This window comes from Zea mays, chromosome 5, assembly GCF_902167145.1.
Source record: "Zea mays cultivar B73 chromosome 5, Zm-B73-REFERENCE-NAM-5.0, whole genome shotgun sequence".
Lineage (NCBI taxonomy): Eukaryota > Viridiplantae > Streptophyta > Magnoliopsida > Poales > Poaceae > Zea > Zea mays.
In genome coordinates this window covers 33047783-33075714 of record NC_050100.1, presented here as the reverse complement: position 1 = coordinate 33075714, position 27932 = coordinate 33047783, and the positions used below count along the sequence as shown (strand labels likewise).

The window sequence follows — 27932 nt, the reverse complement described above, 5'->3', positions numbered from 1 at the left end:
GAGGATTTGCGCCAACCATCGCAAAGAAGGGTTCATCCCAAAACTGCGAACAAACTAGATAAACCCCTAAGAAATCCTTACGAATTACTCAGAGACTCGGGAACTACATCTAGTAGATGCACTTGCGCGCACCCAAGACCCTAAGTTCCCGACAGGAAAGCCTCTGAACAACTCCAAGGAGTTGCACGAAGGCTTGGGGGCTCTTGACGGGTACCTAGGGATGGGGTATCCAAAGTAAGCCCATTATTTTTGATGGCCCATCTAAATTGATCAGGCCCCATCGAGCAACTCTACGAGGCGGACGGGCTGACCATGTCCCGCCGAGCAACTTTGCGAGGCGGACGGGCCGGCCAGATGTTGTTGAGTGACTGCGAGATAGACAGATCGACCATGTCCCGGATAGGTCGACCAGGTGCCGTCAAACGACTGCGAGACGGACGGGCCGATCAGATTTAGCAACTATGTGAGGAGCGTCTAGATGTTTATTTATATATGAAGGACTATAAAACATTTCTCCACCATTATTAGACCTCCTTTAGAATGGAGGAATTTTTCCTAAATGGACTGATTTTTGTAAAATTACCATTCGATTTCTCTGAATTTTCTGCATTTCAAAGGGACATCTAGATGTTTACACTCTCTATTAGACTACTTCGAGCAACTTATCTATCTCTATTATATATTTTAAACTCTACTATGTAAACAGACTATAATTTAAAATAATATTTTAATTGATCATATAAATGAATTTCCGTAGACCGTCTTGCAAAAAGAAGACCAAGTTGACAAACATTCCTAACATAGCACATGCACATCCAAGATCCAATATATACAAAACAATTAAAATTCTAAAATATCCGTGTGGGAACGCAACCAAAACAATCCCCCACCCTCTACCCAAAATAAGATATTTATCTAAACCCCTACCGGTCTACTCCGTACGGGGCCAGCCGTGTACGCCTGCCGCTTTTCGTCTTTTCCAGTCTTTTTCCTGGCAATTAATAAAGCGGAAAGGATGGGCAAGAAAGCAAACCAGCAGCAGCAGATTAGATTAGCGCCGTGCCGGAAAAACAGCTCCTCGCCTCTCTCCCCCATTCCCCGGTACCTGAATAAACAGTGTGCTGGTGCAGTGTGACTGCGAGCGCGTGGGTTTAGTCAGAGCTTCGCGGATTTCGCGGGTGCTTCGGTCGTTGGACTCTGATGGCCGCGGCGCGGCGGCAGGCCGCGGTGCTGGTGCTGGTGCTGGCGTTGGTGATGGGCGCGGGGTTGGCGCCGGGTCCCCGCGGATGCGCTGCGCAGGGGGAGGCTGTGGTGGTGTCCAGCTACGGGCAGGGCCGCCTCTCGCTCAAGCCCTACGACTGGACCTACCTGCGCGGTGAGACAGTTTCAGGGTTCTATAATCTCGGTTTTGGCTTTCTTACGTTCTCCTTCTTCGGCAAAGTTTCGTCCATGTTATACCTTTTGTTTGGTGTAGGTGGATGTTAGTTTTTTCCGGGGGGTTTGCACGATTTTTTTATTTCGTTTTTTGTGATAGGATCATAGGAATCGTGGTGATGAAACTAGCTGTTGTGGAATTTCACCGAAAACGCGACACACGTGTCGCGGAATTCTATTTGCTTAACAGTTCGGTAGGTTCTGTTTAGTTTCGGCCTTTCAGATGCTACTTTCCCGCAGCTGTGGAATTTTGGTTTAGTTTTGGTGTTCCGTTCTGACACGTCTTTGCTACAACTGAATACTACTGTACTGATTTGTCTCATCCGTGGAAATTCTATTTCATTCATTCCTTTTTTCTGGATCGATCTTTTAATACTCTACTTCCTGTACGAACAGTTGAGCTCCCGCCGTCGTTCTCTTCTGTCACCATGGATTTCGCTGCTGACATAGACCTTGTAAGTGAAAGATTCTGTCATCTCGGCCGAGCATTATTGAATTATTAAGTAAGAGTTATTTTCGCTGCTATCAGGTTTATTAAGTGGGTATATGTTCGTATTTAATACTCTTAGTGGTAGTACCGGGGTCATGCTTGGTATCAAGCACTGATTAGTGGAGTGGCTAAACTGCTCTTAGATCATGCGTGTCTGCCTATCAGTTCACATGCCAGTGTCTAAATTGGAGGGGAGGAATTGTGGTGTTCCAAATCAATGATGGGTAAACCACTTGTATTTTTGGCATTTTCCTTTCACATTTTATGGGCAGTTTTGAGCTCAGTGCCTTGTATATATAATGGGGGTCGGAGGGATATGAAACACTAGCGTAAGTTGTGTTGTGATGCATAACAGTGAGTGGAAGTTTTCTTTTCTTCGATTTTTTTGGTGTGGCAACCCCCATTTGACTTAAACATTACTAAATTTATTATATACCTCACATGTTTCTTATCTATAGTTTGTGGAATATTTCTTTGAATAATGCAGCAGAGGGAGCGCTTGAAAGGCATTCCAAGAAACAAGCTTGCTATTATCTGTTTGATGAATTCCAACCCTCCTATTCCTGATATATCTGATTCTTATCTGGACAATTTATGTGAGTGCCACATTTCCTAGTGTGTTTGTTGTTGCATTTGATGTTTCCATTTTCTATTTAAACATTTCATGCACCTGCTTAATTGTACGGCAAATTTGTTTAGGTTGCTATATGTAGTTTGCAACTGTTCTCTTCTAAATTGAATGGATGTTTTATACCCTATTAACATTATTCTTAATCCTATCATGATTGGTGCTGTAATATATTTTCATGGTTCTAGTATAACTTTCTCGCAAACATTGGGTGACAAAATAAGAAAGATCATCACTGCACATGTTTGCTAATCCAGAACCACATAATCTTTCTTCAGGTTGTTCATACTGAAAACCAATTACTTCAGATTTCAATGTAATATTGTAGAGTAATTTTGATGATCAGCACCTTGTGCTATTTCACATCCAACATGAGGGCGTTGAACTTTATAGCCATCTAACATATGTGTTATTTCCTGCTGGCGTTGAGCAAGATATTTATTTATATGAGCTAGAAACTTCCCATCAAGTGACAGTGCTTTACCTTTCCAGTTGTTTGGTTCAAATGAATAATATATTTTTGTAGAGAAAGAAGATAGTTGATTTTGGGGGGCATCCTTCTGTTAGCTTTCTTTGTTCATCTTTTTCTTGAAATCTATTCTTAAATGCGTAAATAGCTTTCTGAATCATTCAACTAATTTTGACAGGAAGGTTCTTTATTGCAGTATCAAACTCTCTCCCAGATGGACCTTTTGGTAATAGCAATATAATTAATCAGCCAAATCTGGTGCAATGCATACCATTTCAGAAAAACACAACGTTAGTGCTAACAAATGACCAGGTAAACTATCCTTATACCATGATTTGCTAAAAGAATATCTATCATATGAGATCTATTGAGTGATACCCCCTCATTTAAATTATATAGTTCACTTTGCCTTTGTCCTAAGTTAAACTTTTCTAATTTTGACCAAGTTTTCAGAAAAATATATTAACACCAACAAGGTCAAACAAGTGGTCAATCAAAACATTTTTATGGACAATTTAATGAAACTAATTCAAAGTTAAAGTAGTTTGACTTAAGACAAAACCAAAGTAAACTATAATTTGAAACAGAGGGAGTATGTGGTAATGTTATCCTAATTTTAGCAGCACATCATTATGTTGAGTTCTAATAGCAATGCTAACATTTGGATGATCATATTGTCAGTAATTTGATTCATTTAGTATTATATTATGAATATTAATACTGCTTCTGTAACAGTGTTGCTTTGCTTTTCTCAAGTCTAATAATTTGGGATCAGTATTGACATTGTCTAGAGTAGTCACATCCTAGATATTGTAGTAATCAATTAGATAACTGAAACTGACTCTTGGATGATTACTTACTGGACCTAATTATACATATTAAACTGCTGGACCTTGTGCCCAAGGTACCACAATCTTGTTCTTATGATTCATGTAACCAATCATTTGTGATCCTCTGTTTTGCGGGAAGATTTTTCTCTCGAATGCGCAGGAGAGCTGTGTATCTTTGTATTAAGAGATGAAAAATGGTCCCTTACAAAATTAACCTCCTTACTCAAGCTGTAAGGAGGCTATGAAGTAAATGACTGAGCGAGAATTATAAAAGCACAGAAGGCATGACCTGACCACACATCCTGATAGCTAAGTTAGCACAACACATTGACCTAAAGATTGGAGACCTCGCACAAACAATACAGAGGCATTAGGATGTACAGGAATGTCAAGTCCCTCCAAGGTTTATCCATATCAGATTTTGCAAACACACAACCACCTTATTTGCAGTGCCCAGCTCATGTATTGAAGATTAAGCACCCCCAGGACACCAAGGTCAATTATGATCCTGTTACAACAAGTAGCTGAAAACACAATACCTTTGGGCTTCTGCCCTCACTTCACTGGCAATGATTTTCATGCAAGTTACTATGGTTGCTCTGTAATCACTGTATGAATGCATTTTTTTTTCTGTTTGAGACATGTCCCATATACTTAGTAATACCAAATTGAACTGTGGTTTTACGATACTGATCTGTTCATTAAGTGGAAGAAATTTATTATCTCCTGATACACTGAAAGGACCTTAAGAAATTCTATAAATTTCTGAGATGCTGACCTTTGATTGTTTTCTGTAGGTATCTCCCGGGGTATGGTACATTGGGTACTTTCATGGCCTTGGCCCTGCTCGCACGCAATCAAAGATGGTATGTTTTGATCAGGGCATGGCTATAGAAATTTTGGTCTCTACTGCATGTTTATCTTCCCTTGTATTTTGACACAAATATGCGTTGATCAATATATAAATTTGTGATTGTTATACTTTCGCAGATTAGCCGAGGAAAAGCACACTTGGTGAGCACTCGCATTACTGTAAGAGGATGTGCCACTTCAGCATTTTGGGGACCCTACTGCAACCAGACAGTTGACATGATTGGTTGTTCTCAACCTTCAATAGATAATAACTCAAGGAATCTTCTAGATCTGAAAGCTGAGAGGAGGAACAGTTTGTATACTAGAGAGCACAATAGGCGTATTAATATCTTATCACGGCCGAACGGTTTAGTAGAACAAGAAGTTGCATCTAACGCCACGACCTTGGTGAGAATGGAAAACTCGATCAGTTGTTCCATTTCCAATGACTCAATATGCATCAGACAAGGCGACATGAAGTTCTACTTCTTGGATGTAGTCAACCTAGCATTGCAGTTTAAAATTACAGCTACAAATTTTGGAGCTCTAGGGCCATCCTTGATTTGCTACCTGCGGCATAATGCCTTTCCTCAAAGAGATCTGCATGACTATTCAGGTGATATCAGCCATGATCCTTTGGTTGTCAAGTTGCCGAATATTGGGCGTTGGTATATTGCAATTGAAACTGTCAACAAAACACAGACGAATGTTACAGCATCAACACCTGTTCTAGACACAACATGTTTCTCATTGAAGTGGCAATTAACTGGATGCTTGAATGGAAAAACTGGAACCAATTGCTCTTGGGAGGCATATGGGCTCCATGTAAGTCTGTATTATACTGCTATATAATGTCAACTGATAGGAATGCATTGTATAGCTAACTAGTAGTTTGCAATAATCTACCGAATACTGTGTATCCACTTATGTTTATTGTCCATTAAAGATCCAATGAACTACTGGTTAACTATGTTTCCACTTAGGGCCTGTTTGGTTGGGGAGGGATTGAAGGGGATTGGAGAGGATTAAATCCCTTCTTAGTCAAAATTGAATAGAAAGGGATTTAATCTCGGCTGGGAGAATCTGGAAGAGTTGGGCACCCCCGCGGTGCAAATTCTTCATCTAGCTTGCATCTCTCAATCCGTGTTTCTTGTGGCATGGTGGCGATGGAAACATAGAAATGCTTACGTTTTTCAAGCATTGGCACCATCCTACAACACATCCAAGAAGATGCAATGTTGTGGGGCATGGTTGGAGTTAGACCCCTTAGAAGTTGCTGGCCTTAAGTTTTTTGGGGTTTAGGGTTTAGAGTTAGATCCTACAACACTTCGCCGCTGATCCTCGCTCATTCTAGCCCCTGGATATGATAGTGGAAGACGGCGGTCCGTAGACAAGAGCAAGACCCAAAGGCCATCTTTCAGAATCGTCGGTGCATGAGCATGAGGAGTTCGTGATTGCTGAGGATGTGGGGGTATCTTGAACCCAGATGACTATGGTATGTTTACTCAACAAATAAATGCCTATATCCAGGACCAGCTTAAGTATCAAGTTAAAAGTGCATCTAGACATCTATTTGGCATCACCATTTTTTGAGTTAGGAAGTCTGTATCAGCGGGGTAGGTTATTCACAAAGCTGGTCAGGCACATCCAAAGTAGACTTGTACATACATTTGACTAGGACGTAAACTTTAATTATAGGGTTGTTGGTAGAACTACGGATTCTACCGGGCAGATTGCGTAGATTGTAGGGAGGGGATTTGGTGGGACCAGGGTGGCGGCGCTGGGGCGCCGTCGTGATCCTGGCTGGGTTGCGCGCAGGGAGAAGATCACAGGAGACTCTGGCTCCCTCTGGGAAGCCAGAATAGATTGGAATTCTGCTTGCCTTTATTCCAGAGTTTACAGATCTATATATAGAGCTATCTCAAGTCTATCTACTAACTTTGGATAAGTATAACTATCTAGATAGAGCTGATCTTTATCTACTAACTTTGGATAAGTATAACTAACTAGATAGAGCTTATCTATTAGCTATTGGGCCTTGGGCCCCACCTGGGCAGCCTTGGCCCTATTGCGCCTAACATAGGCTTGGCCATACATAACATCTCTCCCCGCCTTCTCAAACGCTCGTCCTCGAGCTGTAAGTTGGGGTAAGCAGCACGGAACTCTTCAAGCTTTTCCCATGTGGCGTCATCTTCAGCCAGTCCACGCCACTGTACGAGAACCTGCCACACGCCCCGCCTAAGTTGAGCGCGAAGCACCTTGGCCGGCACAGGAAGCAGCCGACCATCCATCACTGGGTCAAGCGTCCCCGGAGTTGCAGGAGGATCCCCACGATGCGGCTTCAGCAGGCTGACGTGGAAGACATCATGGATGCGAGCACCATCTGGCAACTGCAGGCGGTAGGCTACCGACCCAATCCTTTCTTGGACACGGAAAGGGCCTGCCTAGCGAGGTCCCAGCTTTCCCTTCGCGCGCGGATGGAGGGACTGAAAGGTGCGGTGTAGCAGGCGTAGCCACACCCAGTCGCCCACCTGGAACTGGACCTCCCGATGCCCGGCATCGTAATACTTCTTGGCGAGCTGCTGGGCCTGCAAAAGGCGCTGGCGCACCTCGGCCAGCATCTCATCTCTGGAGCGTAGCATGTCGTCTGCGGCCTCAGTACGTGCCGTCCCTGGCGTGTAAGGTAGCATGGACGGTGGGGATCTGCCATAGACCACCTCGAAGGGAGTGGCACACAATGCTGTGTGGTAGGAGGTATTATAGCAATACTCCGCCCAGGACAGCCAATCCACCCATGCCCGCGGTCGATCGCCGGTGACACACCGAAGATACATCGCAATAATTTTGTTGACCACCTCCGATTGTCCATCCGTCTGTGGGTGGAAGGCGGTGCTCATCTTTAGTGTCACCCCCGCCATCCTGAAGAGGTCGCGCCACACGTGCCCGGTGAAGATGGGGTCCAGGTCACTGACAATAGACAACGGGAACCCGTGCAGTCGTACGATGCCGTCGAAGAATGCCCGTGCTACGGACGACGCGGTGTAGGGGTGGCCGAGGGCGATGAAGTGGGCGTATTTGGAGAAGCGATCCACCACCGTGAGGATGACGGATTTGCCTGCCACCTTGGGCAGCCCCTCGATGAAGTCCATGGAGATGTCGGCCCACACCTGGGACGGCACCTCAAGGGGTTGCAGGAGGCCGCCCGGCTGCTGCGCCAGTGTCTTGTTTTGCTGGCACGTGGTGCAGGTGCGCACCCAGTCCTGGACGAGCGCGCGATCATGTGGCATGTAGAAGTCTGCCCGTAGTCGATGGAGGGTTTTCTGGATGCCCTCATGACCTGCCGAGTGCGCCAGTGTCAGCACCTGGTGGCGCAGGTCGTCGTAGTTCGGCACGAAGATGCGTGTGCCGTGCAGGAGCAGCCCGTCGACGAGGCGCCATGGCGCAGCCAATACGCCGTCCCGCAGCTGCTGGAGGAGGTGCTGCCCGTCAGGTGCAGCTGCCAGCGCCCGCCTGATGTCGTCTAACAGGGAGAATGTCGGGCCCGAGATGGCCAGTGTTGCCATAGCCGTGTCCTCCACGGCAGCCTCCGAGTCGCGGCGGGACAGGGCGTCGGCCACGGTGTTCAGGCGCCCCGGCCTGTATTCCACCGAGAAATCGAAACCGAACAACTTGCTGGTCCACTGATGCTGAGGAACTGTGGACAAGCGCTGATCCAGCAAGAATTTGAGACTGTAGTGGTCAGTCCGAACAGAAAAGTGGCGCCCCCACAAGTATGGGCGCCAGTGACGGACGGCCTGCACGAGGCCGATGAGCTCCCTCTCGTAGGCCGCCAACTTAAGGTGGCGGGCTGCAAATGGCTTGCTGAAGTAGGCGAGAGGTCCCGCGCCCTGATGAAGGACAGCACCGAACCCTGCACCTGACGCGTCACAGTCGACGACGAAGAGCTTGGCGAAGTCCGGCATCTGGAGCACTGGACCCGTCGTTAGGGCGTGCTTTAGGGCGTGGAAGGCTGTTGTCGCGTCATCGTCCCAGGCGAACGCGTCTCGTCGCAAGAGACGTGTCAGCGGGGCTGCGATGAGGCCGAAGTCTTTGATGAACTTTCGGTAGTACCCTGCTAGTCCCAAGAAGCCCCGGAGGCCTCGTGCAGACCGCGGGGGCGGCCAGGAGGCCACTGCCGCGACCTTGTTGGCGTCCATGGCGACCCCGCCCTCGGAGATGACATGGCCCAGATAGGCCACTGATGTGGCGCCGAAGGAACACTTGGAGCGCTTCAGGTGGAGGTGGTGTGCCTGCAATGTCTCGAGGACGATGCCCACATGCTGGAGGTGCTCCGCCCATGATGCACTGTAGATCAGGATATCGTCGAAGAAGACAAGCACAAACTTCCGAAGATATGGGCGGAGTACGTCGTTCATCAGGGACTGGAAAGTAGCAGGCGCGTTCGAGAGGCCGAACGGCATGACCAGGAACTCATAGTGGCCATGATGGGTGCGGAACGCCGTCTTGGCGATGTCATCGGTGTGCATCCGCACCTGGTGGTAGCCTGAGCGTAGGTCCAGCTTGGAGAAGAAACGGGCTCCATGGAGCTCGTCGAGGAGCTCGTCCACCACCGGGATCGGGAACTTGTCCTTGGACGTCTTGGCGTTGAGGGCGCGGTAGTCGATGCAGAAACGCCACGAGCGGTCCGCCTTGCGAACCAAGAGCACCGGAGCGGAGAACGGCGACGTGCTGGGTCGTATGATGCCTTGTGTGAGCATGGCCTCACACTGTCGCTCCAGCTCGTCCTTCTGCAGCTGTGCGTACCGGTACGGTCGTACGGCCACCGGAGCTGTACCGGGCAGCAGGTGGATGCGATGGTCGTAGGGGCGGGCCGGGGGCAGTCCCGTGGGCTCGTCGAAGATGGCGCCATGTTGCTGCAGAAGGACGTCCATGAGGGGCTGTTGGGCAGTGTCGACGACTGCCACAGCCAGCTGCTGCGGGGCAGGCTGTTGCGTGGCCCGCACACCCTGCCAGTGGATGCGCCGGCCCTGGCGCTGGAACGACAGGGTCAGTGCTCGGAAGTTCCACTGGATGGTGCCCAGCGTCTCCAGGAAGTCCACGCCGAGGATGAAGTCGAAGCAGCCCAGGCGCATCCCGACGCACGTGATGGAGAAGGACTCATCGTTGATGATGACGGGGACGTCGCGGGCGATGCCGGCGCAGGGTAGGCGGTCACCGTTGGCCACCGTGACCCGAAGGTGCTCGCCACCCGCCATAGCTAATCCGAGGCGGCTCATCGTGTCAGCGTTGAGGAAGTTGTGGGTTGACCCTGTGTCCATGAGCGCGAGTAGTCGCTCGCCGTTGATGGTGACTGGTAGCAACAGCGTCTTGTCCGTCCGGATGCCCGCCAGCGCGTGTAACGAGACCACCAACGCGTTGGCTCCCGTGACGTCTGGGGCGGCCGGCTCCTCAAGGGGGTCGACCCCACCCTCACCGGACGCCTCGTCGAGGAAGTCGTCGACCTCCAAGTAGAACAGCCACTGGCAGACGTGTCCCTGAACGTAGGGTTCATCGCAGTTGAAGCAGAGCCCCTGCCGGCGCCGCTCCTGCTGCTCGCCCGGGGACAATCGGCGAAACGGGCGTGTCGGAGTCATACTATCGCCTGGCGTCGTCGTACCGGTCGGTAGAGCCCCGGGCGGTGCTGGTGTCACACGACCCGAGCCCTGCGCCCGTTGAGGTGGTCGCGACCCGCGCTGCTGGAATGGGGGCCAGGCCGCCGCGCGCCGTTCGAACGCCCGTGCCAGGTACATGGCAGTTTGTAGATCCTGCGGTTCGCGCAGCTCAACGTCCACCCGCAAGTACTCGGGAAGGCCGCCCACGAATAGCTCCGTCTTCTGCATGGGGGAGACGTCCCGAGCTCGACACAGCAACGCCTGGAAGCGGTCCGAGTACTCCTGGACCGTGGACAGGAAGGGGAGGCGTCCCAGTTCCGCAAGGCGAGAACCGCGCACTGCTGGACCGAAGCGAAGGCGACACAGCTCGGCGAAGCGATCCCAAGACGGCATGCCCTCGTCCTGTTCCAGGGCATAGTACCACGTCTGTGCCGGCCCCTTAAGATGGTACGAGGCCAGCCACGTGCGATCCGAGGCTGGCGTGCGCTGCCCCCGGAAGAACTGCTCACAATGATTTAGCCAGTTCAGCGGATCCTCAGAGCCGTCGTATGTGGCGAAATCCAGTTTGTAGTAGCGTGGAGGCGCGCGCGCCTCAGCGCCCCCGTAGGCTGCGGTCTCCACGTCGTCGTCCTGAGGCAGCCCGTGGTACGGTGACCACGCTGCTGTCGCTGCGGGTACGTGGGGGCGCAAGGGCCCCCGACCCAGGAACAGGGGGCCGTCGCCGCCTCCTAACAGCATCCCGGGAGGCCCACCGACGGTGCTGCTGGGTAAGGAAGTCGTGAGCGCCGGTCGCGGGAGTGCCTCAGAGTACACTGGTGGTGAAACCGTAGGCGCGCCCTGCGCCCAAGATGGGATGGGGGATGGGGATGGTGGGATGCGGATCATATGGATGGGGGCTGTGGTCGGTGATGCGGTGGATGAAGGCCCGGGGTCGATCGGCATGCCGTACTGGTAAGAAATTGGTTGCCGGGCGAGTGGAGGGAGTGGCGCAGGTGGCTGCGTGGGTGGGGGCAGTGCGGCCGGCGGTGGCTGCGCTGTCAGGGACGGGTGCGGCGGCTGGGGTGGATGGGCGGCTTGTGGATTGGGGAAGGGGAGGTGGCCTGTCAGCATGGCGTTCATGGTGATCTGCATATCGCGCACGGCGTGGCTGAGATCCGCCAAGGATGCCGCGATCTGGGCCGGTGTGAGCGCGGGGGCGGCCTGCTGGTTGATGGCCGCGCCGGGAGGGCCGAGCGCCATGGCCTCCGACGACGCAGGGACCGCGGCCAGGGAGACGATTGGCGCTGCGGGCGGGCTTGAGGCCGGCGGCGGCTGCTGTCCCGGTGACGGCGACTTGGAGGAACTCATGATCGTCGAGTGTTCTGATACCAGATTGGTAGAACTACGGATTCTACCGGGCAGATTGCGTAGATTGTAGGGAGGGGATTTGGTGGGACCAGGGTGGCGGCGCTGGGGCGCCGTCGTGATCCTGGCTGGGTTGCGCGCAGGGAGAAGATCACAGGAGACTCTGGCTCCCTCTGGGAAGCCAGAATAGATTGGAATTCTGCTTGCCTTTATTCCAGAGTTTACAGATCTATATATAGAGCTATCTCAAGTCTATCTACTAACTTTGGATAAGTATAACTATCTAGATAGAGCTGATCTTTATCTACTAACTTTGGATAAGTATAACTAACTAGATAGAGCTTATCTATTAGCTATTGGGCCTTGGGCCCCACCTGGGCAGCCTTGGCCCTATTGCGCCTAACATAGGCTTGGCCATACATAACAGTTGTTATGCCATCTGATCAGTTTGCTAAAGGATGAGACAACAACATTGACATGGACATTATGCATGTAGTCCAAAAGGGAGCCCAACATTAAAATCCACCCTATCAAGTTTGTCATGTCTGATGAATCTGACCAGAACACCATCAATATTGTGCATATTTCTAGTGAATAACCTATCCCCTTGATGTAGACTTCCTAGCTAAAAAATGACGATGTCAAATGGATGTCTAGATGCACTTTTAACTTGATACTTAAGCTCATCCTGGATGTAGTCACTTATTTGTTCAGTGAACATACCATAGTCATCTGGGTTCAAGATACCCTCACATCCTCACCAATCACGAACGACTCTGAAAGATGGACTTTGGCTCTTGCTCTTGTCTGTAGACCGCCGTCTTCCACTATCATCTCCGGGGGTTGGAACGAGCGAGGATTAGCGGCGAAGTTCGTCATTGGAGTGCACTGGCTAACCCTTCTTCGCTGATCTGCTTGGCGATTGCCAGCATTGTTTTGTGGACGAAGTGACGACATTGGGAACCCGAACGACACTTAAATCCAGCTTTGTGGACTTCCCCTTGTGCTCCACACCGATGCCATTGGCGGCCCTTTGTTTGCGGCAAATTTTTTCATCGTGGCCTGGAAAATAACAGAAGCGACATCTAATAACTCCAGTGCAATATTGTAATCTTTGATGAGGTGGTTGAGAGAGGTATCTAAAGCAGGATTTGGCATTAATATCACTATGCCCCATGTGTCTTTGCTGCTTATTGGCCCCTGACACACCAGTAGAAGCAATATTTGGTCTTTTCGTGCTTGGAGTCGAATCATGAGAATCCAAGGATGAAAAATTCAAATTTTGATTGAGCCTAGCAAAAACTCGAGCAACTGGAATGGCAAGAAATCCTGCAGCTTGATGCGAAATTGAATCAATCGATTAGCTATGAACAACCGGAGGCTGTGGCAGCTCACAGGAAATAAAAAACTCAGCCTAAGAGGGAAAGACCGCCCTCCCGGTATTATATTAAGAAGAGACCGAAACATGATCCCGGCCGAGAAAATCCCCGAACTCTGGCCCCCCATCACTAGCGGGCCGTCACCGCCCACTCTGCAACGGCCCAGTCGGAGGGTGGCGCGCAGGACGTAACCCGGAAGCGGGCGGGGCACAACGAGGGGATTTTTTTAACTAAGCCAGAAATTCGCTCCCGATGGGGATCGAACCCAGGACCTAGAGGTGCTACTCGGAAGCCTTAACCATTACGCTAGAGGCCCTTTCGCAGCTCACAGGAAATAGAACCAACTTTGACCATATAGGTGCAGAGGCTGTGGAATCTGAAAAGGAAGAACACTTTTTCAATACAGATTTAGGATGCACATCTGGCTGGAAAGAGAGCCTAGATTTCCTGATAGGAGTAGATTGAATGAGCTGGTTAGAAAATACAACCGAGTTTCTACGCCCAACCGAGGATTTCTTATGCTTCTTACGAGTGACCTGCACCCATTCATCCCCCTCTTCCTTGGACCTGATACTATACTCCTCCCAATCAGCTCCACCATCACACCATAGGATAGGAAGAAGTAAACATCAAACTTCTTAGTAATCACTCTTCGAAGAGAAACCACAAACAGACCAACAACTTTGGAGGCGACATCAAAACGAAGTGTCTATCAGACTCTTCTTTAACAAGAAAACCAGCAGGAGCTCCATGAAGAATCGAATGAAGAGCGAGTCCCACTGATCGCTCAGTGAGCTTGAAAGTGTAGCGTCGAAAATCCGCCAGCAAAAGAAAAAAACCTTTGAGCAAAGAAGAGACGTGATGAACCAGCGAGCAGAACCTTCGGAGGACTTCCTTCTGGAAGATCTTGCCACGAGGCACATCTAGATCTTCTATGTTGATGAATCCACGGTCTCCATCCATGGTTGCGGTGGTGGCTGAAAGCACGGTTGCTTGAGTTGAGGACGGCGAGGTGGGGGTGGAAAGTGGCGGGGGAGGGTGGCGAGAAGAGACAACGGAGAAAGGAGGTAACAGGAGGAGTGAGAGGTGCGAGTAGCGAGGTTGAGGGCATCAGAGCTTAGGGACTCCGATCACTGGCGACGGGTGAGGCACATGCTAGCGGCGACGACGGGGAAGGGGAGGATGGAGCGAGGCGGAGAGCATGTTACACATTCTTCTATTTGATTAACTGTTATGTGTCAAATTGCAAAACACCGGAACTTGAGACATGCGGTGTTTCCCCTTTAATGGATGAAACGCGTTTTCTCAGAACCAAGACTTCTCAATGTGCCAAAAATGTGAATACATCAACCAACTATAACTATGGGAAAACCCTAACCCCTGAGTGGGGTTGAGAGTTGTATTAATAGACTCGGTAGTTGGGCTAGGCCTATTACAGTAGGGGCGAGAGGGTAAATGCACAAGAGATAACCAAAACCCTAACGGGTACTCTAACAATAACTATTGTGAGAAATATGTTTTTCAGTTTCCCCCGTTTTTTGTTGAAATACATGCAGCAGCATTGACATTAGACAAAATGTTGTGAAAGCTTTGTGACTATGTATTTTCTTCCCCTGTTAATGCATCTTTGGTAATCAAATATTTTTTTCTACACGCAGAGGGTTCCCAAGAGAAGTCCTTCTGTCCCTTTTGAGTCATATTATGTTCCTACTGATGGAACAGCATCACTGGAAGATAGTCACTTCTACTTGGAACAATTTTTAAGCAATTCATCCCATGAACAGTTTGCATGGACTTATTTCTTTTTGGATGTTCCTCAAGGTTCAGCCGGTGCCCTTATCCATGTCCAGCTTAAGTCAGATAAAGACTTGAACTACGAGTTGTACTCGAAATATGGTGGCTTACCATCTAATGATACTTGGGATTATTATGCCAGTAGGACAAGCAGCAGTAATGGTTCAGTATTTTTTTCATTACAGAATTCCACGGATTCGGACATGGATCTATCGATTTTTTATGCTAAAGAGGGAACTTGGTGCTTTGGGGTGAAGCATCCAAGTGATACGGCAAATTCTCAAACATACATGTCTATATCTCTTCAGGGATGCCATAGGAACTGCAATCAGAAAGGTGTGTGTCATTCCTCAGTTGATGAAAGTGGGCTGACTTTCTACAGGTGATTTCTAAAGATGTTTTGTTGTGAAAATGTTCCTATTTTTTTAGTGCTTCTACTCTTCAATACTTGATTTTCAAGATAAGATTAGACAAAAGGTATATCTTGTAGCTCGTGTGATAACCTTTTCCTTCCTTTCAGCTTCTGCACATGTGATCGCGATCATGGTGGCTTTGATTGCAGCGATGAGCTAGTTTCCCCTAATGGTAATTACTTTCATGTCTTGTTTTTAAAATATTATTATGGGACAATGTGTATTAATGTCTTTCCCACTGAAATAGTTTTTGGATGTTACAAATGTTAAACTTTTAATATATACTCCCTCTGTTTCAAATTATAAGTCATTTTGTCTTTTCTATGTACATATTTTTTGCTATATACCTAGATATACGGTATATCAATATTTATGTACATAGGAAAGCCAAAACGACTTAATTTGTGGTGAAGAGGTCAAGAGGATACTTTCTACTATGGAAAATATTAAGATTTTCTACTTTGTGACATTTTAAGGTCATGGTTTACTGTGAAGTTTGCTTTAGTTAGTTGGTATGCACAAGAAGCATGTAGATTCATAATTGCGACTACCAGCAAACCAGGCGCACAAATCATGGCAGACAACACGTAGAGCAGCAACTTTATCGCTTGGGCTGGTTGCCTAGGGATAAATTAAAAAAAATCTAAACCCTTGAGGTCATGTTGTGTCTCCACCATTGGCTACCTTGTTGAGATTTCATTACTCACTCTTAGCGTCATAGCTGTTAAGGCGGTAAGGCGACTGACCCCCTTTGTACCTTTTAAGCGGTAAAGCATAAGGCGAAGCGACGCCTTAAATATAGAAAAATATGGATGTTTGAGAAAATATGCGGGACAAAAACATTAATAAAGAAGATAAAAAAGATAAAAAAGAAAAATAATAGCCCACCTGGCTCATTAAAACTAGGTTACCCACTTAGTTCACCCCCTCCTTCTCACCACTCCTAGCCGCACCCCTCCCCCACCCCTCTCCCTCTCCCAGCCGCACCCCTCTCCCAGCGTGCGCTCTCTCAGCCGCAGCGCCTCCCTCTCTCAACCCCCTCTCTCTCCACGCTTCTCCCTCTTTCTCCTAGCCATCGTGGCCGTGCCACCATCAGTCGCGCCACCCTCCGCTGCCTGCTGCGCCGCAGGTCCCACTCGCCTTAGGCTCCAGAGTAAGGCGAGGAGGACGCCTTACGTCCTCGGCTCACCTTACCGCCTAGGCGACACCTTAACAAGTATGCTTAGCGTCCTCCACCTAGTGTCGTTCTACTTGAAAGCTCGACCTCCCTTCAACTGCTTAACCTTGTTGTTTACTTACGCGAAGAATCGCAGTGTAATGCTACTGAAATGCCTTTTATGTAAGGTATGAATCTAAGTTTGTGCCTAACTTGGGGACTTTTATAGTTCTAGGAGCCACCAAATTTTCAATGTAGATGAACTATTGAGAACTAAATGCAAAATTGATTTTTTATAAGCAAATGTTCAATTGAAAGTATAAGTATATAAGATGCATCCTGTGAAGATACCCATGCTGACGCCCATGCTACGTCCAGCGGCCACCATACTCGCCCCCATCCCTAAGGCTCCGTCCACCCCACTCGCATCACCCTCGCCTGTGGCCCATCCCATCTCCCCGACGGGCAGGACCAAGTCCCAGCGTTGGGAGGACGCCAGCCCGCTGGTTCCCAGCACAGAGCCACGTGACGAAGAAGGTCCTTCTCATTGCTGCCCCACCAATGAAGAGTTCATTGTTTTTCCCTTTCAAGGTGTGTCCTCCCCACATGAAGATGTGGGTCAAGAAACACCTGTCTAAGACTCAACACCGGATTCCTCCACGTCTCTCCATCCGCTATGCGACCTGGTCTGTATGCAGATGGTTGGCAAGCGGTGGAGAAATGCCGTCGCAAATTTTCGATCAGACCTCCTTGGTGGCTAGTTCCTACGGACCCGATTGAGAAGTATTTCAATTTTCTTTCTATAGATCATCGTGCGGTAGATTTTCGACGCCAAACTCGTTGCTTCGTTGCCTCGGTAGGGGACACCGTGCAATTTCGTGCCCTTACCACGACGGCTTCGACGTGGTGTCACGACCCTGGTCGAGGATGACGTCTTCCAACCCCATGCACCAACCCCATGCACGAGGTCCACGTGTTTTAGTTTGGCAAAGGTTGTGTCCGTGCCCCTCAGTCCTGGTCACCAGTGCAAGTTCGAAGATTGCCAATGGCTAGGCAGCGGCGTATGGGGGTGGCATAATGGTCGTAATTGTCGTCGTGCACGTCGGAATCACACCTTCCGGAGGATGGCCAACTATGTCCTTTAATGCCCCATATGTCGACGCTTCATCCGTCTCTCGGGTTGTGGAGTGTATCGATGAGGAGCAAGCATCATCGATTATTCATCCAAGGCAGAGCAAGCTAACATGAATCTACATCATGTTGTCCTGGTTACAGTGATCAGTAACATGCCTATGGATCTAGACATGGAAGTTCTGGAGGCGATTGCGAATAATCACAATCTTGAAGCTGGGGCGTTGCATCTGGTCAAGGCAACTTCGGGTGACTTCCTCTACCTCCTGGATGAACAAACGACAAAGAGAGAGAGAGAGAGAGAGAGAGAGAGTCTGATGTTGGAAGGCCAATTCGGACAAGCACATTCATCATCCACATTAAGAGATGGTCTAGGCAAGCTCGTGCGTCTAGGGAGGCACTCCCATTCTTCGTGGAGATGGAGTTGAGGGGTATGCCAGAGCATGTCCACGACAGAACATCTGCTTGATCGACATTGTTGGATTTAGAATCTCAAGTAGGAGACGATTGATCACTTAGACCTTTTTGTCTTCCGTCTTAGTCTAATGCGCGCATCCTAAGCGCATTCCATCTTCATTGAAACTCTAGGTGACAGAGCTATCGGTCATGGAAGAACCCACACAACCGTTAAAGAGAGCCCTATCCTATCCAATTGATGTGACTGTTAGTGTCATTCTTGGTTTAGCAAATGATCCTCCTAATCCACCACCACCACCTACTGCGAATGGAGATGATACTTATGAAGATAGTGATCGTCCTAGCCAGCGCCGCCGGGGGAACTCCTCGCCGCGTTCTGGGACTGCTTCAAGTCTCGTGGGACAGTGCCCTGTGTGACCGGCTCGAGGCTCGATTAAGAGACACCTTGGCCCACATGTTTTTCATGCACCCATGGCCAGTGTTGTAGTCGACTCCAGCGCCAGCGTCGACCGTTCACCGGTGCATGTTGCATGCTCCAGCTCAACCGTCGGGCCATACCTGCTTGGTGATTCCTAGTGTGAGAGACTAGTTCAAGGTTATTAAAATGATAAAACGTTGAAACACTAATGGGTGAATTTTTTTACTTTTAAACGTTTAAACAAATTTTAAACGTAGTTGTAAACAACATAGGAAAAATACCAATATATCATAATTTCAGACAATAACATGAAGTTAAATACCAAAAAAGAGAGGTTAGTGGCTTACCAAAACTTCACCCATGAGTCGGATTAGACCCCAAAAGTAACTAACAGACTAGGCCCAAAAGTAGCTAATGGTCTAAAATGCATGAAACACTGCGTTTTACAGTCGCCAAGACGCTAAAACACGGTTTCAACCTCTAATTAGAGTTTTAACGTTTAAACGTAGTTTTAATAACACTGGACTAGCTTGGGTGAAAGTCTAAGTAGCACTACTCATGTCCTGAGTTCGATTTTTCGTGAGAGCGAATTTCAGGCTGGGGTAAAAAAATCTCCTTGGCTGTCCCATGCCAAAGCACAAGTCTAAGGCTCGGTCTCACTCGCGGTCGCATGGGCTACGGTGCTACTGTGTATGGGTGAGCAGGGGTTCGCGGGTTTTCTCGATCTGCGTGAGATCTTCTTAATACAATGCTTGGGGCTGTCTTACCCCGCAGGTTGAGTTGTTTTAGGAGACCAGCTTGGTAGCGGCATTGATGATATGCGTGTTCACGAGGCGGCCTCGTTGACAGCAGGGGCAGTACATGTGGCGGTGGTCGTCCCCAAAAAGATCTCTCTGGCTAGATCCTTAGGGTTCCTAGGAACGACATGCCTAGTTGGGTGTGCACGATGAGTCCCATTCTGTCTGCTCCTCAGTGCTGGAACGTTTGGAGGACCCAACAGGACTAGTTGGAAGCCTAGAGACCCCCCCCCCCCCCCCCCCCGAGTCCTTTGTGGCCTAGACCCATGTGGATGATGCTAGGTCAATATCAACGGGCCTTTCACCAGATTGGGTGGAGCTAGGAGTTGTGGAAGGGCCATCCACAAGATCGAGACCAGTTGATGAATCTGTTCCAGTCAATGGTCTCAGTCCAGACCTGCTGCTATTCCAATCTCTGGATGAGTTACCCACTTATATCACACCTCTGGAGGATCCAAAGATGGCAGATCCCAGAAGCTCCAATGACGGTACCTGGGGAGGGGGAATTCTTACCAATCTGGTCCCCCCCTCGGACCTTCAGGGCTAGTTTGATGACCAGGAAAATGGAGGGGATCCATGGGGGAGGAATCCCCCTCCTATTCAATTTTGAATAAGAGGGGAGGAATTGAATAGGAGGGGGATTCCTCCCCCATGGACCCCCTCCATTTCCCTGGTCACCAAATCAGCCCTCAAGAATGTCTATACAAGAAGCCGTCAGCGCCAAAAGATGAATCAAGATCAAGCACAACTGGCTGACTCTGTCCTTTCAACTCCGGCAAAGACCATATCTGAAACTACTCAGGATGCTGATGGACTGTTAAAAGCTCCAACAATTACCAAATGACGGGTGAAGCAATTGCCACCAAATTTTGTGCTGCGACGGAGCAATAGGTTGAGGAAAACGGAAGGGCCATCTGCCTTGGCCACCTCACAAACCTAGGCTAACCTGATGCACCGACCGGGGTTTGTAGAAGAGGCTGTCATTGTTGAGCAAGAGTTAGAAAAATATTGTGACATCTTTGAGAAGACCCTCTTCGAAGCTCACATTGCAGCACTTACGGCGCTATTTGGTTGGAGAGCCCTGTGTCCAGGAGAAGTATCTTGGGAGGTGGCCACCTTCCCTTGTGCAGTCACGGGGGACTTGTGACCTGACCTGTGACCATTAATGGTTGTTAATAAATTTGTTCAAATGATTAAGAAACCCCCCTGCCTTTGGCTCCAGAAATAACAGATGTAGTTTTCCAAGATTGGTGGAGGAAGGCTGAGCAGAAAGTTCCAAATAGTCAGAGGAAGGGGTTTAATTCCCTAGTTATCTTGGTGTCTTGGTGGTTGTGGAAACAAAGGAATGCTTGCATGTTTGATGGGGTACCCCCGAGTATCCGCAACATTTTGCAAGAGATTCATGAGGATGCTAAGCTTTGGGGAATGGCAGGAGCAAAAGATATTAGACAGTTGTGGCCTTAATTTAGATGGTGTGGGGTTGTTGCCCCCCTTTTTTTTCTCTTGTTTCTAGTTTTTTTTCTTTTATTCTTCTTCTTCTCTTTTATTCTTTTCTTTTTTTCTTTTTCTGTCCCCTCATCTCGTTTGCTGCCTTCTCGGGCACTTTGTTTTTTGGTCCACTTGAGACCTTTCTTTCCTCTTAATATAATGACGCGCAGTTCTTCTGCGTGTTCGAGATTTTTTTTTAAGAAAACCCTAACATGGAACGTGAGAGGCCTTAATCGCAAGGAAAAACACAATAGCATGAAAAATATGGCCCTTGGGCAGTTGGATGAGATTTCAATCTCATTTACATGGCTGAAGACAAAAATAGCGCAAATTTGAATAGAGCTATGATGGGCTGCTTCCGGAAGTTTTTAGAGGAGATGGAGCTGAAAGAGATTCCTCTAATCGGGTGCAAGTTCACTTGGTCTAACGTACGCGAAGCACCCACCTTGGTCCGCTTGGACCGGGTTTTCATGACAAGAGACTGGGAGCTTCTTCAACCAGATTGTATCATCCAAAGCACAATATCTATGATTTCAGGCCATTGCCCCCTAATCCTGGGTTTGAAGGACAACATACAGGCAAACGATGCTTTCACTTTGAAAGCTACTAGACTAAGATGGACGGATTCTTGCAGGCAGTTGAGTGCTCCTGGTGCAAACCAGTTGCATCATCATCATGTCCTCTCCAAATCCTTTGTGAAAAGCTGGGTTGGACGACCACAAGACGCCCAGCTCGGTTCAGTACTGGAGCTTTCCATCCGGGAAGTTTCTGGGCTACCTTATCTACTAGAGGTAGAAGAGCAGACCTGGTGGGCTTGCTGATGGTGAGAGGGAGACCAAGATAAGTGTTTGGAAAATATGAGACAGTGTTAGACTACCCGTCTAGGATTCTAGGGTTTGGGGTGTTCCCCATGTAATTACCGTCTCACCCCTCACTGTAATGGGCCTGGCCCAGTTACGAAGTCTATTAACACTACTCCCCATCCCTGGTTAGGGTGAGGGGTTCGTATTCCAACATGGTATCAGAGTTGGTTTAGGTTTAGGTCCTATCAGCTACAGCCGCCAGGGGCTTCTCCCTGCCCAGCCGCCGCCGGCCCCCTGCCCAGCCGCCGTCGGCCCCCTGCCCCCAGCCGCCGCCAGGGGCTTCTTCCCCAGCCGCCGGAGCTCCCCTGCGCTGGCCTCTCCTCCCCCTCCCTCCCTGCTGCGCCCCCCCATCTCCGGCGTGCACCAGCCTGCGCGCCCTCTTCCCCCTGCGCAAGATCCGCGCGCGCCCGCCTCTCCTCCCTTCGCTGCAGCCCCCTGCTGCCCGCCGCCGGCCTGCGCGCCCGCCTCTCCCCCTTCGCCGCAGCCCCCTGCTGCCCGCCGCCGCGCTCCCTGCCCATGGCGGACCTCCCCCCGGACGCGCCCACCGCCGGCCTGGCGCACCCGCCCCTGACCGCGGGCCTGGGCGCGGCCCCCGCTTCCCTGGCCGCCGGCGTCGCCTCCCTGGGCCTCCCTGCTGCCGGCCAGACCCACCCCATGGGCCCCGGCCGCTCCGTGGCAGATGCCGAGGCTCCCTACATCGTCGGCCTCCGGCCCCTCCGCGACGTCTCTTCCCCGGCCCACCGTCGTGGCTCTCCACCGGGGTTTCCTGCCCTCGCGGCACCCCCCGGTACCGACTCCACACTCGGCGACACCTTCGCTACGATCCAGGCGGCTGTGATGGCCTCGCGGGAGCGTGAGCGCGCCGCCTCCCTCGCCCTGGAGCGTGAGCGTGCCCTGGGTGCCGCTCTGACCACCCAGATGGTCACCACGCAGCGTCTCCTCGGCCGCCCACCGGTCGCCCCTGTGGAACACCCGGAGGACCCCCGCGACTCTGACCTCGACGCCGACCTCATCGCTGCTCTCCATGCTCAAGCCGCTGGTCTGCACAACATCCGGGCCCTCGTGTCCGTGGTGCTGGATCCGACGTCTTCCCACTACCCCCGCTGGCGAGGACAGGTCCTTCTCACGCTGCGGCGGTTCGTCCTCGACGATCACGTCCTCGTCGACCACGACGCTCCACCGCCTCGCTCCTGGTGCCTCATGGACAGCGTTGTCCTCTCGTGGCTCCACGGCACCATCACCGTTGAGCTGCAGGACATCATCCGCGATCAGGCGGACACTGCACGCCAGGCGTGGCTCGCTCTCGAGGACCAGTTCCTCGGGAATCGGGATGCGCGGGCGCTCCACCTCGACGCCCAGTTCCACCTGTTCTCTCAGGGGGACCTCTCCGTGGGAGAATACTGCCGCCAGATGAAGGGCCTGGCTGACTCTCTCCGTGATCTCGGCGAGCCAGTTGCCGATCGTACCCTGGTGCTGAACCTCCTGCGTGGCCTCAGCCCCCGCTACGGCCACCTGAAGGCTCTCATCAAGAGGAGCGTGCCCTTCCCCACCTTCCACGCTGTGCGGAACGAGCTTCTCCTCGAGGAGCTCACCATGGCGAATGAGGCACCCACTCCTGCCTCGGCCCTCTACAGCGCTCCTACCAGTGGTCAGCAGCCTTCAGGGGGCCAGGCCACCCGTCCTCCGTCGACCGGGGCTCCCACCCGCCCTCCACCTGCCGTCCCGGCGGCCCCTCGTCCGACTTCCACGACCGACGGGGGTCGTCGCTCCCGCAAGGGCGGCCGTGGGAGCGGCGGCTCCTCTCGTGGTGGTCCCTCCGGCCGGGGTGGCGGCCACGCGTGGCCGTCATTCTACAACCCCTGGACCGGGACCATCGCCATGTGGCCGGGCCAGGCACCGAGTACCTCCCGTCCTCCGGCGCCAGCCCTCCTGACTGCACCTCACTACGGCGCACCTCCTTACGGTGTCCCCGTCGTGCCCCAGGCTCCGCCCGCGCTCCTGCCCCCGGGGACCCACACCTCGACGCCTTGGTCCCCGCCGGCCGGTGGTTGGGATAGCGCCTCCCTCGCTGCTGCTTTCAGCACCATGGCGATGCCCCCACCCCCCTCCGACTGGGTGATCGACTCCGGTGCCTCGTACCACACCACTCCCACGACAGGCACGCTCTCTCGCTCTCATCCCCCCTCCCCTCTCACCCATCCTCGATCGTCGTTGGAAACGGTTCCACTCTGCCAGTCACCTCAGTAGGTGCCTCGGTTCTCCCTGGGCCGTTTTACCTCAACGATGTTCTCGTAGCTCCCCACATCACTCACAACCTTCTTTCTGTTCGTCGATTCACCACTGACAACTCCTGTTCCATTGAGTTTGACCCCTCTGGTTTTTCTGTGAAGGATCTGGCCACCAGGACCCTTCTCGCCCGCTGTGACAGCTCGGGGCCACTCTACACGCTCCAGCCCTCCACCGCCGGCGTGTCTCCACCTCCTGCCCTGGTCTCCACCACCTCCTCCACCACATGGCATCGACGTCTCGGCCATCCTGGACCCGACGTCATGACCAAGATTACCAGTAGTCTAGATCCTTCATGTAGTAGGGGACATTTTGAGGGTCTCTGTCATGCTTGTCAGTTAGACCGACATACTCGTCTCCCATTTACTACTTCTTCTCGGGCTGAGCAGGCTTTTGACCTGGTTCACTGTGATCTTTGGACCTCCCCTGTACTCAGTCTTTCTGGCTATAAATATTATTTGGTGATTTTGGATGATTTTTCCCATTTTCTCTGGACCTTCCCGCTTCGGTTGAAGTCGGACACATTCACCACCCTCACACACTTCTTCACCTGGGTATCCACTCAGTTTCGTCGCCCGGTCCGTGCTCTGCAGTGTGACAATGGCCGCGAGTTCGATAATAACGCCTCTCGCTCTTTCTTCCTCACTCATGGCGTCCAGTTGCGTCTCTCGTGCCCCTACACCTCTGCACAGAACGGCCGAGCCGAACGCATGATCCGCACCACCACTAATATGCTCCGCTGCCTCCTCTTCCAGGCGTCTCTCCCTGCCAGCTACTGGGCAGAGGCCCTGCACACTGCCACCCACCTCCTGAACCGTCTTCCCTCGAAGGCGGTACGCCACCCTACCCCTCACTTCGCCCTATACGGCACAACCCCTTCCTGTGACCACCTTCGCGTGTTCGGCTGTGCCTGCTACCCTAACACTTCCGCTACCGCTCCACATAAGCTTTCTCCTCGCTCCACCCGCTGTCTATTCCTTGGCTACTCCCCTGACCACAAGGGGTACCGGTGTCTGGACCTCACCTCCCACCGCATCATCATCTCTCGTCATGTCATCTTTGACGAAGATGTGTTTCCCCTTGCTGGCTCCACCCCACCCACCGATCTTGACTCCCTCCTCGAGTCCGATCCGATTCCTCCCCCACCTTCGGCTCCCCATCTTGCGCCGTTACCTGCTCCTCGTGCGGCCACTACGACCTCTTCCGTGCCACGCGCGGCCCCGTCGACCCCGCCTGCGCCACGCGCGGCCCCGTCGACCCCGCCTGCGCCACGCGCGGCCCCGTCGATCCTGCCTGCGCCACGCGCGGCCCCGTCGACCCCGCCTGCGCCACGCGCGGCCCCGTCGACTCCGGCTCGATTCGCCAACCCCGCCCTTGTCTACCATCGCCGCGGCCACGCCACTACCTCGGCGCCCCCCGACTCGGGCCCGTCGACGAGCGCGGCCCGATTCGCCGACCCCGCCGTCGTCTATCACTGCCGCGAGCCGGCCCCACCAGCCGCTCCCGACGTTCCGGCGGTTCACTCCGAGTCGTCCGTATACCACCCGGTCGCCATCCACCGCGACCCCGGGCACGTCCACCCGATGGTGACTCGGCGCGCTGCTGGCGTTCTCCGCCCCGTCGACCGGCTAATCCTGGCAGCTGCTACGACTAACACTCCACCCGACGCTTCCCCGGTACCCTCCTCCGTTCGCACTGCCCTCGCCGACCCACATTGGTGTCGTGCTATGGAGGAGGAGTACGCGGCCCTCTTGGCCAACCACACCTGGGACCTGGTGCCGCGTCCACCAGGCACCAACGTGGTCACCGGCAAGTGGCTATTTCGCCACAAGCTGACCTCGGACGGCTCCCTCGACCGCTACAAGGCCCGTTGGGTCTTTCGGGGCTTCACCCAGCGCCCCGGAGTGGACTACGACGAGACCTTCAGCCCTGTCGTCAAGTTCGCCACTGTTCTGGGCGATCCATCAGCTCGATGTCAAGAATGTCTTCCTCCATGGCACTCTAACGGAGACTGTCTACTGCAGCCAGCCCACCGGCTTCGTCGACGCTGAACGTCCGGATCTGGTTTGCCGGCTGAACAGGTCCCTGTACGGCCTCAAGCAGGCGCCACGGGCTTGGTACAGTCGCTTCGCCTCCTACCTGGCCTCCATCGGCTTCGTCGAGGCCAAGTCGGACACGTCCCTTTTCATCTACCGGCGCGGCGACGACACCGTCTACCTCCTGCTCTACGTCGACGACATTGTGCTCACGGCATCCACCGCCGACCTTCTACACCGCACGATCGTCGCCCTTCAGCGGGAGTTCGCGATGAAGGACCTGAGGCCCCTCCACCACTTCCTCGACATCACCGCCGAACGTCGGCCTCAGGGTCTCTTCCTCCACCAGCGCCAGTACGCCATCGACATCCTGGAGCGGGCTGGCATGTCCGACTGCAAGCCCTGCTCCACGCCTGTCGACACTCAGGCGAAGCTCTCTGAGGACGACGGGCCTCCGGTCGCCAACGCGACGTCATACCGGAGCCTCACCGGCGCGCTCCAGTACCTCACGTTCTCCAGGCCCGACATCGCTTACGCCGTCCAGCAGGTGTGCCTGCATATGCACACTCCGCGGGAGCCCCATCTCACTGCGCTCAAGCGGATTCTACGCTACCTCCGCGGCTCCCTCGACTACGACCTCCTACTCCGCCCATCCCCGACGTCGGAGCTCGTGGTCTACACCGAAGCTGACTGGGCTGGCTGTCCCGACACGCGCCGGTCCACCTCCGGCTACGCCGTGTTCCTGGGCGCCAACCTCGTCTCTTGGGCCGCCAAGAGGCAGCCCGTCGTTTCTCGCTCCAGCTCTGAGGCCGAGTACCGTGCCGTGGCCAACGGTGTGGCAGAGGCCTCCTGGCTGCGCCAGCTCCTCCACGAGCTCCACAGTCCTCTTCAGCGCGCCACACTCGTCTACTGCGACAACGTCAGTGCGGTCTACCTCTCCACCAACCCCGTGCAGCATCAGCGCACGAAGCACGTCGAGATCGACCTACACTTCGTCCGCGAGCGTGTCGCTGCCGGTGACGTTCGGGTTCTCAGCGTCCCCACCACGCTGCAGTTCGCCGACATCTTCACCAAGGGACTACCGTCGAGTGTATTTTTAGACTTTCGATCCAGTCTCAACATCTGTACAGGATAGAGTTGTGACTGCGGGGGGGTGTTAGACTACCCGTCTAGGATTCTAGGGTTTGGGGTGTTCCCCATGTAATTACCGTCTCACCCCTCATTGTAATGGGCCTGGCCCAGTTACGAAGTCTATTAATACTACTCCCCATCCCTGGTTAGGGTGAGGGGTTCGTATTCCAACAGACAGCACAAGAGAGCAACTCAGTAACTAATATCACTATCCGAACATTGAACTGGTGTTGCTGCACTTTTTGATAGGTTGCACCTGAGACTAGTTGCATGCCCAAAACAGTCAAGACGTGTGGAGTATAAAGGATGAGAGTAGGCTTTGGTGTTTGGCTAGAGCCAAAGGGCTCCGTAGCATTTGACCGTGATAACCCCTCTTGGTCGCTGGTTTTATGAGTCTTCTAGACTCTTTTCCTTCTTAATATAATGATACACAGTTCTCCTACGTGTTTAAGAGAAAAAACTGATTTTTCAGACTGCATTGTTTTTTATTGACATGTAATTATTCAATTATTAAAGTGATTCAACAATGCAGCTAAAAAGAAAACCTTACTTGCGGGAGAAAGACTGTCCCCACGACATTGCACTAAGAAAAAGGGGGTGTTTCTTAATCTAGGCCTGTTTAAATTCTCTCCCACGAGGACTTGAAGTCTTGAACCTAGGACCAGAGGTGCTGTACCCGCTAGGTTACGTACCCTTTCACAGCAGTGCAAACCAAGATGAGGCAAACTGTGCCACATACATGTACTCAAAAGATGTTAAATGAAAGAAATAAACTAGTGCACACCAAAGCTTTGTCAAATGTTGCTGTAATCTCATGTCCAAATTCTGTTTATTTAGGTTGCAGATATTTTCAATGAGAATGCAGTTCCTTCTTTGTGCAATAACAGTTCTGAACCAGTTGCTAGTTGTGATGCATACTTTTGCA

At 51.8% G+C, this 27932-nt stretch overlaps 1 protein-coding gene across 3 annotated transcripts in view; it reads left to right on the top strand.

The window, feature by feature from the left end:
* Positions 1-967: 967 nt before the first annotated feature.
* Positions 968-27932, top strand: part of LOC100502194 (uncharacterized) — a 33662-nt gene continuing 6697 nt past the window's right edge. For 2 of the 3 annotated variants that reach the window (XR_552474.4, XM_008645999.4), the window contains exons 1-8: positions 968-1375; positions 1831-1889; positions 2412-2520; positions 3218-3333; positions 4649-4717; positions 4842-5528; positions 14736-15253; positions 15392-15456. Coding sequence is in view for 2 of the 3 variants with exons in the window: in XM_008645999.4 (XP_008644221.1) it covers positions 1201-1375; positions 1831-1889; positions 2412-2520; positions 3218-3333; positions 4649-4717; positions 4842-5528; positions 14736-15253; positions 15392-15456 (1798 nt within the window). In the remaining variant the exon portion in view is untranslated. Of the gene's footprint in view, positions 1376-1823; positions 1890-2411; positions 2521-3217; positions 3334-4648; positions 4718-4841; positions 5529-14735; positions 15254-15391; positions 15457-27932 lie in introns of those variants that run through there. The other variant, NM_001363211.1, reaches the window with a different exon arrangement.